This window comes from Tachyglossus aculeatus, chromosome 20, assembly GCF_015852505.1.
Source record: "Tachyglossus aculeatus isolate mTacAcu1 chromosome 20, mTacAcu1.pri, whole genome shotgun sequence".
Taxonomy (NCBI): domain Eukaryota; kingdom Metazoa; phylum Chordata; class Mammalia; order Monotremata; family Tachyglossidae; genus Tachyglossus; species Tachyglossus aculeatus.
In genome coordinates, this window is record NC_052085.1 from 29,441,790 (window position 1) to 29,452,726 (window position 10,937).

The 10,937-nt window shown below is 56.9% G+C and overlaps 1 protein-coding gene across 1 annotated transcript in view; it reads left to right on the forward strand.

The window, feature by feature from the left end:
- ME3 (malic enzyme 3) overlaps positions 1 to 9,948 on the forward strand; it is a 69,821-nt gene extending 59,873 nt beyond the window's left edge. Inside the window, exons 12-19 of the mRNA XM_038761677.1 lie at positions 1,973 to 2,082; positions 6,036 to 6,133; positions 6,294 to 6,407; positions 7,120 to 7,225; positions 7,695 to 7,837; positions 8,445 to 8,618; positions 8,983 to 9,081; positions 9,737 to 9,948. Of these exons, the coding sequence (XP_038617605.1) occupies positions 1,973 to 2,082; positions 6,036 to 6,133; positions 6,294 to 6,407; positions 7,120 to 7,225; positions 7,695 to 7,837; positions 8,445 to 8,618; positions 8,983 to 9,081; positions 9,737 to 9,898 (1,006 nt within the window). The 3' untranslated portion in view covers positions 9,899 to 9,948. The remainder of the gene's footprint in view (positions 1 to 1,972; positions 2,083 to 6,035; positions 6,134 to 6,293; positions 6,408 to 7,119; positions 7,226 to 7,694; positions 7,838 to 8,444; positions 8,619 to 8,982; positions 9,082 to 9,736) is intronic.
- The last annotated feature ends 989 nt before the right edge of the window (positions 9,949 to 10,937 follow it).

The following is a 10,937-nucleotide window of genomic DNA, read 5'->3' on the forward strand; positions in this document are numbered from 1 at the left end:
AGCTAGAGGATAATAATAATAATGATGATGATGGCATTCATTAAGTGCTTACTATGTGCAAAGCACTGTTCTAAGCGCTGGGGTTACAAGGTGATCAGGTTGTCCCTCGGGGGGCTCACAGTCTTAATCCCCATTTTACAGATGAGGGAACTAAGGCCCAGAGAAGTGAAGTGACTTGCCCAAATTCACCCAGCTGACAATTGGCGGAGCTGGGATTTGAACCCATGACCTCTGACTCCAAAGCCCGGGCTCTTTCCACTGAGCCACGCTGAGTACAATGTAACAGTTGGTAGACACGTTCCCTGCCAACAGTGAGCTTCCAGTCTAGAGGGGGAGACAGATGTTAATATAAATCAATTATGGAAACGTACAGAATCTCCCACCGAGAATAACGGACGGGCCTTTTTATGGTACTTGTTAGGCACTTACTCTGTGTCAAACGCTATTCTAAGCTCTGGGGTAATAATAATAATGATGATGGCATCTGTTAAGCGCTTGCTATGTGCAAAGCACTGTTCTAAGCGCTGGTACAAGGTAATTAGATCAGTAATTAGACAGTCTCTGCCCCGCACGGGAGACTCACAGTCTTAAGTGATCCCTTGGTCGAAGGGATCGATTGCGGTTCCGCTGGTTTGTGCGGCGGCATCCACACGCTCCCGTCTCGGCTGCTTCCGCTGGAGCTCAGGGGCAGGGGTTGCACAGCGGAAGATCATGGCAGAGCAGGGGACACTTCCAGTTCTTTCTAGCTCGGATGGAGGCGGACCAAATCCCAACCCGCTGACTCTGGAGCTCTGGCCTGACTGGAGGAGATGGTTCCATCAGTCGGCCGGTCAGCAGTGTCCATTGGGTGTCGACTCCGGACCGAGCACCGTGAGCACCTGGGAGAATCAGATAGTTAATGGATATAATCCCTTCCTCACGAGGCCTGGCTGTTCACGGCGGAAGGTCGGACGAGCCGGGGTGGAAAGGCCACGGAGATGACTCCGAAAGCCCGTTCCCCACTGCCCAGAAGCCCAGCGCAGCCCGGGCCGGGCACGTGCGTCAGGGAAGTGGAATGCATCTGGCTGCAGGAAAAAGGATTTATGGCCAGTTCATTGTTCTAATCTGTACGAAACGCAGAGCAGATGTTTCTCGCGGTCCCCACGGCCAGGGAAACCCCAGTCGGGCCGGAACGAGGGCCCGCTGGAAGGACGGAGGGTGAGTCACCCCTCCTGCGGCCGAGGGAGCGCGTTTTTCAATGGACGTGGGGAAATGTTGATGCTCGGCCTCGCGATCGCCAGGGCTTTTCCAAACATCCTGGAAACGTACCTGCGTTTTCCCGGGGGAGCGAGGGTTTGGCTTTTGCCCGGGTGGCCTCTCAGAATAAACCGGGGCAAGGCCGGGAGACGAAATGGAGTCCGCACGGACCTGGGCGAGGGGCTCCTCAGAGAGGCAGCAAGTCTTAATCCCGTCTCTGCCACTTATCTGCTGTGTGACCTTGGACGGGTCACTTCACTTCCCCGTGCCCCTCAGTTACCTTAATGGAGATTAAGACTCTGAGCCCCTTGCGAGACAGGGATAGTATCCAACCTGATTATCTTGTATCTGCCCCAGCCCTTAGTGCAGCATGGCTTTGTGGGAAGAGATTGGGCTTTGGAGGCAGAGGTCATGGTTTCGAATCCTGCCCCCGCCGACTGTCAGCTGTGTGACTTTGGGCAAGTCACTTCACTTCTCTGTGCCTCAGTTACCTCATCTGTAAAATGGCATTTAAGACTGTGATACCTCCTTGGGACAACCTGGTCACCCTGTAACCTCCCCAGCGCTTAGAACAGTGCTTTGCACATAGCATTTAGTAAATGCCATCATTATTCTTACAGTGCCTGGCATGCAGTCAGTGCTTAACGAGTACCATTAAAAAAAAACAATGGGACCAGGGAGCGGGAGCCTCCTGCGGAGACGTTCCCTCTGTCTTTCTTCTTCCCCACACCTGCAGGTATGGCATCAACTGCCTCATCCAGTTTGAGGACTTCGCCAATGCCAACGCCTTCCGGCTGCTGAACAAATACCGCAACCGGTATTGCATGTTCAACGACGACATCCAGGGTCAGTGACCGCGCGAGGGGCCGAGGGCAGTGGGGAGCAAGTCGGGGGACAAGGAGCGGGGGTCTGGGGGAGGGGTGGGCCGTGTTGGCCGCCGGATCCTGTGGCACCGCATTGGACTCTCATTGGCCAATGGGAACCCTAAGGGCATTAATAATAACGATAATATTAAGCGCTTACTATGTGCAAAGCACTGTTCCAAGCGCTGGGGCGGTTACAAGGTGATCAGGTTGTCCCAAGGGGGCTCTCAGTCTAATCTCCATTTTACAGATGAGGTAACTGAGGCCCAGAGAAGTGAAGTGACTTGCCCAGAGTCACACAGCTGCCAAGTGGCGGAGCTGGAATTTGAACCCGTGACCTCTGACTCCATTCATTCATTCAATCGTATTTATTGAGCGCTTACTGTGTGCGGAGCACTGTACTAAGCGCTTGGGAAGTACAAGCCGGCAACATCTAGAGACGGTCGCTACCCAACAATGGGCTCACAGTCTAGAAGGGGAAGACAGATGACAAAACAAAACATGTGGACAGGTGTCAAGTCTCTTACTACATACTCCTCCTCTCTGGGACTCAGACCTAGCCTCCCTGGCCGGCCTCTCTTTTCATCTAGCTGGCTAGAAGGACCTCCAGGTCACCCTGTCCATCCTCCTGTCTCAGAACCAAACACAAACACCCCTCAACACATCCTTAGCAATGCTAATTTCTCTCACACATCGGCCCCCCACCTTCTCCAGTGGTTAGTCCATCCCTTCCAGGTAAGGAGTAGTAATAGTAACAGTGGCATTTGTTAAGTGCTTACTATGTGTCAATCAATCGATCAATCAATCGTATTTATTGAGCGCTTACTGTGTGCAGAGCACTGTACTAAGCGCTTGGGAAGTCCAAGTTGGCAACATATAGAGACAGTCCCTTCCCAACAGTGGGCTCACAGTCTAAAAAGGGGAGACAGAGAACAAAACCAAACATACTAACAAAATAAAATAAATAGAATAGATATGCACAAGTAAAATAAATAAATAAATAAATAGAGTAATAAATATGTACAAACATATATACAGGTACTTTGGGGAAGGGAAGGAGATAGGATGGGGGGGTGGAGAGGGGGACGAGGGGGAAGCACTGTTTTAAGCACTGGGTGGGGGGGAATGTATGATGATCAGGTTGTCCCACATGGAGCTCACAGTCTTAATCCCCATTTGACAGACGAGGGAACTGAGGCCCAGAGAAGTGAAGTGACTTGCCCATAGTCACACAGCTGCCAAGTGGCGGAGCCGGGATTTGAACCCATGACCTCTGACTCCAAAGCCCGGGCTCTTTCCATTGAGGCCCGCTGCTTCTCACTGGCGTGGCTGAGGCCTGAGGGGAATGGGGCTCTGGTGCTTTGAACGGCACGGGCCCCGCCCCGGAACCCCGAGCCCCCGACAGTGGAAACCCGGGGATTCCCAAGGCCGCTTCTCCGAAGGCCAGGGGTTTCCTTCCCATCTGGCCGGGGGCTTCCTCCCCACCTGGCTGGGGGCCCGCTTCCTGCCCGGCCTAAGGCCCCCCGGGGACCCTGTCCAGAAAACCCATGGCCCCGGGCCTCCCAGGGCTGGTCCGGATCACTCTCTGATTCTTCTTCTTCCGCTCGGCGGGCAGGGAGGCTCCCCATCTCCACCTCTGGCGGGCCACACACAACAGGAGGGGTTGTGGTCAGATTTAGCCGGGCGGTCATTTCTGACGGCGAGAGAGGCCAGGAAGCAGAGACCGGGCTGGGCCATACCCAGTGTGGGGCCGGGCTTAGGATTCCAGTTTCATTCCCTTTGGAGAATGAGGGAATTTCTGGCCTGGCCTGGCCCCTTCCCTGGCCAGAAGCTCCATGAGGACAGGGTGGGGCCCGGGAGCTGGGTGGCCGCCTCCACGGGCCAGGGACCTGTTCTCTGATCGAGGGGGATGGGGAGACCCACAAAAGAAATGCCCAGCTCACTGCGGTGAAGGCGGACCCCTCGGGAATGGATCCCTGTTCATCATCATCATCATCAATCGTATTTATTGAGCGCTTACTATGTGCAAAGCACTGTACTAAGCGCTTGGGAAGTACAAATTGGCAACATATAGAGACAGTCCCTACCCAACATTGGGCTCACGGTCTAAAAGGGTGAGACAGAGAACAAAACCAAACATACTAACAAAATAAAATAAATAGAATAGATAGGTACAAGTAAAATAAATAAATAGAGTAATAAATATGTACAAACATATATACATATATACAGGTGCTGTGGGGAAGGGAAGGAGGTAAGATGGGGGGGATGGAGAGGGGGACAAGGGGGAGAGGAAGGAAGGGGCTCAGTCCGGGAAGGCCTCCCTGTTTCCCTTTAGTGGACGGTGGGCCTGAAGGAGCCCCTCCTTCCTCCTCCCCGATTATCTCATATCCACCCCAGTGCTTAGAACAGTGCCTGGAACACAGTAAGTACTTAAGAAATACCATAATTACTATTATTATTAAGGAGAGCAGATGGGATGGGCAGGAAGCGCTCGAGGCCAGGAAACTGCGGGCTGGAAACCAGAGGAAGGTCAGTGGGAGCTAAGATGGAGACAGATGGCCCCGCCAGGTTGTGGGGATGGGGGACACACAACACATCCCACCCCACCCCCATCCCCCTACCCCAGCTCGGGCTGGCTCAGGGGCATCGGGGAAACTGACCCACTTTGGAGCGTGCGAGCGAAGCAGCGTGGCTCAGTGGAAAGAGCCCGGGCTTGGGAGTCAGAAGCCATGGGGTCAAATCCCAGCTCCACCAATTGTCAGCTGTGTGACCTTGGGTAAGTCACTTAACTTCTCTGCACCTCAGTTACCTCATCTGTAAAATGGGGATTAAGACTGTGAGCCCCACAGGGGACAACTTGATCGCCTTGTATTCCCCCTCTCAGCGCTTAGAACGGTGCTTTGCATATAGTAAGCGCTTAATAAATGCCATTATTATTATTATCATCTGGTGGCCCTGGGGTGAGGCCAGAGGGGTGAATGGGTTCCCCCTCCTCTTGCTTCTCCCCTCCCTCTAGTTGCCCCAGTAATAACAATAATAATAGCTGTAGTATTTGTTAAGCGCTTACTATGTGCCAAGCACTGTTCTAATCCCAGCTCTGCCACGTCTGCCGTGCGCTTTGTGGGCAAGTCACTTCACTTCTCTGAGCCTCAGTTACCTCAACTGTAAAATGGGGATGAAGCCTGTGAGCCCCATGTGGGGCAGAGACTGTGTCCGACCTGATCATCTTGTATCTACCCCAGCGTTTAGAACGGTGCTGCCGGAAATCGGTCGTAGGGCCCCGGTGGGGAGGGAAATGAAGGTGCCGGGAGGCACAGAGCTGCTCCTCATTTAATAATAATAATAATAATAACGATGGCATTTATTAAGTGCTTGCTATATGCAAAGCACTGTTCTAAGCACTGGGGAGGTTACAAAGTGATCAGGTTGTCCCAAGGGGGGCTCACAGTCTTAATCCCCATTTTACAGATGAGATAACTGAGGCCCAGAGGAGTTAAGTGACTTGCCCAAAGTCACACACAGCTGACAATTGGCGGAGCCGGGATTTGAACCCATGACTTCTGACTCCAAAGCCCGGGCTCTTTCCACTGAGCCACGCTGCTTCCCTATGGATTTAAGAATCCGTAAGATCAGAATCACCTCGAGGGCAGGGGTGCTACATTCTTTCCTCCTATCTTGTGCCCTGCACCATCATCATCATCAATCGTATTTATTGAGCACTTACTATGTGCAGAGCACTGTACTAAGCGCTTAGCCACTGCTCTGCACACAGGGCTCTCGGGGAGGGCAACGGGGGCTGGGGCTGGGGGAGAGGTCAGCCAGGTGGGGCAGGGAAGGTCCAGGCTCCGTCCACAGCGGCCTCGGGGAAGGCTGTGCTAGCTCGGATCGAGCTCTAGTGAGTGAAAGTTGCCCTCTGCCCTGGTATGGCTTTAGGGACGGCATCTGTCGCCGTGGCTGGCATCCTCGCCGCGCTCAGGATCACCCAGGACAGCCTCTCCGATCACGTGTTTGTGTTCCAGGGAGCTGGAGAGGTGAGCCCAGGCCCGGCCAGGGGGCAGGGGTGGCAGGGGGCTGGGCCCGGCCTCCGGTTCTGGGATCGAGGGGAGCCCCTCAGCCTCCGTGGGCCTTGGGGATCCCTGCCGAAAACCGGGCCCACTGTGTGTTTCTTGCGGCTTGGGGCCCGGCGCCCAGGCTGCAATGGGTATCGCCCACCTGCTCATCATGGCCTTGGAGAAAGAAGGGGTCCCGCGGGCGCAGGCCGTCCGCAAGATCTGGATGGTGGACTCCAGGGGCCTCATCGTCAAGGTGAGTCCGCCGGAGCCGGGGGATGGAGGGCCTGAGGTTCGCCCAGGGCCACGGGCCGGGCTCTTGCCCGGCCCCGGTGCTCGGCCTTGGGGCTCAAGTGGTCTGACCCCGCCTTAGTCCCAGGGGCATCCGCAGCAGCCCCCGCTGGGCACGTGAGTGCCATCCTTAGGGGCGCGTTGGCCCGCATCCCACTGAGCAGGAAAGGCCGGGCAGCCCGGGGGGAGAGAGGAGGGCAGCACACTGGCCCCAGATAGGGCAGGATTCTAAGGAAGGTGTGTGCGGGGAGGATGGGGGAAGGAGAACGAGGGGGCAAATACCCACTTACCCCCGGGCTTGGTCGAGGCGTCATTCCAGGGCCGTGGCCGGCTCGGAGTCCTTTGGGCAGCTTGGCCGGGGCTGGGGCGGAGTCAGACCGCACTTGGGAGTCCCAAAGCTTCACTTCCACTTTCCCCAGCCCTCTCCTCGGGTCCCCGAGAGCTCACTGAGGTCTCGCTGAGGTCTCCCTGAGGTTTCCTCTGCTTCTCACACTGGCCAGCCAAAGGCCAGGGTGGGAAGGGAGGGAAAAGGGACGCATCCGGCAAGCAGCCCCCGCTGGCCCAGACTCCACCCAAGTCCAGGGGCCGGAGGAGGGAAACCCGATCGGCTTTGGGCAGTGGCAAAGGGCCCCCATAGCCTCTCTCCCGCTCTCCACCCCTCCTCTTCCTCCTTCCAGGGAAGAAGCCACCTGAACCCCGAGAAAGAGCTGTTTGCTCAGGACCATGCCCAGGTGGAGACGTTGGAAGAAGTAGTGCAGGCCGTGAAGCCCACCGCCATCATAGGTCAGAGTCCCGGCAGGGCGGACCCTCGAGGGGCTTCCATTCGTCTGGGGGGAGGCCTCCCCTTAGCCACACAGACCCTGCCTGCTTTCCTTCCCTGTGGGGTTTGAGAGGACCCTGCCTGGCAAAGCAGCCCCAGATCTTTCTCAGGTGCTGTTCTTGAACAGAATCTCAGAGGAGCACTTTTCCGAGTTGAAAGACCACTCAGGTGCTCCTGAGCGAGACCACAGAATAGAAAGCCAGGAGGTTGTTACTGGGGGAGCAGGGGCTTGAGAGCCCAGGGTGGTGGGAAGCTGAGACGTCCAGGGGGAAACGGGGAGGTCTGGACTTGAGACTCTGCCCTGGGCCTCTCACCTTCTCAGCCTCTGCCCCTCCCCACAAAGGCCCAGGGGGCCTGCAGGCCTTTTCTCAAGGGCTGCCCCTGCTCCACCCCTGCTGCCTAACCTTCCTCTTCTTCCTCCTCCCTCCCCAGGTGTGGCGGCTATCGCCGGGGCCTTCACGGAGCAGATCCTGAGGGACATGGCGTCCTTCAACGAGCGGCCCCTCATCTTCGCCCTCAGCAACCCCACCAGCAAGGCCGAGTGCACGGCGGACCAGTGCTACCGCCTCACTGAGGTACCCGCCGGGCCCCCCGCCTGCCCTGGGAGACCTAGCCGGCCAACGGGCTGAGTGCCAGAGGGCAGATGGCCCTAAGCCAGGCCCTCCTGGGTCGAAACCACAACCCCTCCGGCCCAGGATCTGCCCCAGTGGCTCCTGATTTTTGGTGCTTTGAGAAGTTTGGTGTCTCTTTTCTAAGACACCGTAGGCCACATGCCCCAGGCGACTGCTTCCCCGTAAACCCAGGAGCTTATTAAAGCAGGCATCTGGTGCTGTTTATCCATCCTGTGGCTTATCCGGGCCCCTCTTCCTCTGTCTCCTGGTCCTTCCCCTGTTCTTCCCAGTACGAGGTGGTGGACTCCAGATTTATTTAGTGTGCACTTCTTGGGAGCAGATGCGATCTGGTACTCCCCAAGCGCTTAGTACAGTGTTCTGCACACAGTAAGTGCTCAATAAACACGGTTGAATGAATGAATGCGATCAGAGATTGCGGGGGAGGAGGGCGAAATGAGTGGCTACCAAGGAGGGTGTCCGGATTAAGCAGGGAAATCCACGCCAGTCATGGCCCCGTCAATGTGGACGATTGAACACGAGCTGCCACTCGTCTTCTTTTCTGCCCTGGCAGGGCCGGGGGATCTTTGCCAGCGGGAGCCCGTTTCCTCCGGTGACCCTCAAAGACGGACGGACATTCGTCCCCGGGCAAGGAAACAACGCCTACGTGTTCCCGGGCGTGGCTCTGGGGGTCATCTCCTGCGGCATCCGCCACATTTCCGATGAGATCTTCCTCCTCACGGCAGAGGTGTGCGTGTGTGTGTGTGTGTTGGGGGGCAGGGGAGGAGGGGGCCCCTCTTGTGGGGAGGCCAGGAGGAGAGCGGGGACCCCCCAGGCCCGCTTGGGAGCCCTCCTGATTTGGAGCGAGTTCAGATGGACACTAATGTCGCTCGCTGTTCCCGGAGGGATTTTCCGGGCCCGCTCAGGCGGGATGGCCCGGCCACCAGTTGTAACGCTGAGGTCCCAGCTGGGCCACGGGGGCATCCCATCCTGCGCCAGGACGGTAGAGTGGGGGGCGAGGGTGCAGGCGGAGGCGGCGTTTTGTCTGGGAAGACAGGATCTGGCCGGTGAGGCTCGCTATCACGGTCCTCTTTCTCCTCCTCCTCCTGCAGCACATCGCCCAGGAGGTCTCTGAACACCATCTGGCTGAAGGGAGACTCTATCCCCCGCTCAACTCCATTCGGGACGTGTCCCTGCGCATCGCCATCAAGGTGAGGGACACAGGGACCCTCCTTCCCCCTTCCCCTCCCCGCATCCCTGCTGGGCCCCAGCGCTGACCAGACTTAAGAGGAGTTAGGGTCAGCAAGACCCAGAAAGGCGGCTTTTCGGGCCCGTTAGCTCTTGGAGCTCTGTTCCCTCGCCACCCGTGCCCCCAAAATGCCACGTTGGCACCCCTGCTTGGGGGTCTCCGGGCACCCCCCCCCGCCCCCGCCCCCAGGGGACAGTGCAGCTAATGGAGGGCGTTGGAAAGAGACCCTTTCTTCAGGGTATCCTCACAACATCCCTGCAGGCTGGGAGGGGCAGAGGCTCATCCTCAGATGAAGAGATTGAGACTCAGAGAGTTGGGCGTCTTGCCCAAGGTCACCGAGTGAGTGGCAGCGCTGGAAGCAGGCCTGTCGGTCCGGGGCACCCGGGTTCCCGGCTCCTGGCCTGCTGCTCCGCCCAGCCCTCCGGGAAAAAGGGGGCTGCCTTCCTGCAAACCCCCGTGGCAAAAGAAAACTCACCTGGAGACCTTCCACTGGGGAGGTGGGCAGAGGGCCCTTCCTCCAGCTCTAGCCAGCAGTCAGTGCCCGTTCCCTAACTGCGGCCGTGGCCCAGCGCGACTGAGAGAATTGGGGAGTTCCCAGCCCGTCTCCCTCCGCCTAGGTGATGGAGTACGCCTACAGCACCAACGTGGCCTCCCTCTACCCGGAGCCCCAGGACAAGGAAGCCTTCCTCCGCACCCTCCTATACAGTCCCGCCTACGATTCCTTGGATCTAGACAGCTACACGTGGCCCACGGAGGCCATGGAGACCCAGCACGTCTGAGCCATCCCCCCTCTCCCTGGTTCCCCCTTCACTCCCCCCGCCCCGGATAAAGGGATAATAATAATAATTAATAATAATAATAATATTAGTGGTATTTGTTAAGCGCTTTCTATATGCCAAGCACGTTGCCAACTTGTACTTCCCAAGCGCTTAGTCCAGTGCTCTGCACACAGTAAGCGCTCAATAAATGTGACTGAATGAATGAATGAATGAGAAGCACTGTTCTGAGCGCTGGGGGAGATACAAGGTAATCAGGTTAACAATAATAATAATAATAATAATGATGGCATTTATTAAGCTCTGACTATGTGCAAAGCACTGTTCTAAGCACTGGGGAGGTTACAAGGTGATCAGGTTGTCCCACTGGGGGATCCAGTCAAGCTTCATTTTACAGATGAGGTAACTGAGGCACAGAGAAGTGAAGTGACTTGCCCAAAGTCACACAGCTGACAATTGGCGGAGTCGGGATTTGAACCCATGACCACTGACTCCAAAGCCTGGGCTCTTTTCACTGAGCCATCATTGGGTCGCCCCCCCCGTAGGGCTCATTTGCTCCATCCCCATTTGGCAGACGAGGGAACTGAGGCCCACAGAAGGGAAGTGGCTTGCCCAAGGTCACCCAGAGGTCGGAATTCAAACCCAGGACCTCTGACTCCTGAGCCCAGGCTCTTGCCACTGAGCCACGCTGCTTCTCCGGGTTGGGTACAGTCCCTGTCCTACATGGGGCTCAGAATCTCAATTCCCATTTTCCAGATGAGGTAACTGAGGCACAGAGACATTAAGCGACTTGCCCAAGGTCATACAGCAGACAAGTGGTGGAGCCGGGATTAGAACCTACAACCTCTGACTCCCGAGCCCGTTCTTGCCACGGGCTATGGGGGGGGCTATGAGAATTCCAGGCCTCTGCGGCCCTGTCCCGGTTTTTCAGGACTCGGCTTGACGTCTTGCCCCCGATCTGTCCGGCTCAAGGACTCAGACGGTCCACAAGGACGGAGCGGCCACGGCCAAACCACGGCCGGGTGACGCCGTCGGCCCCGCC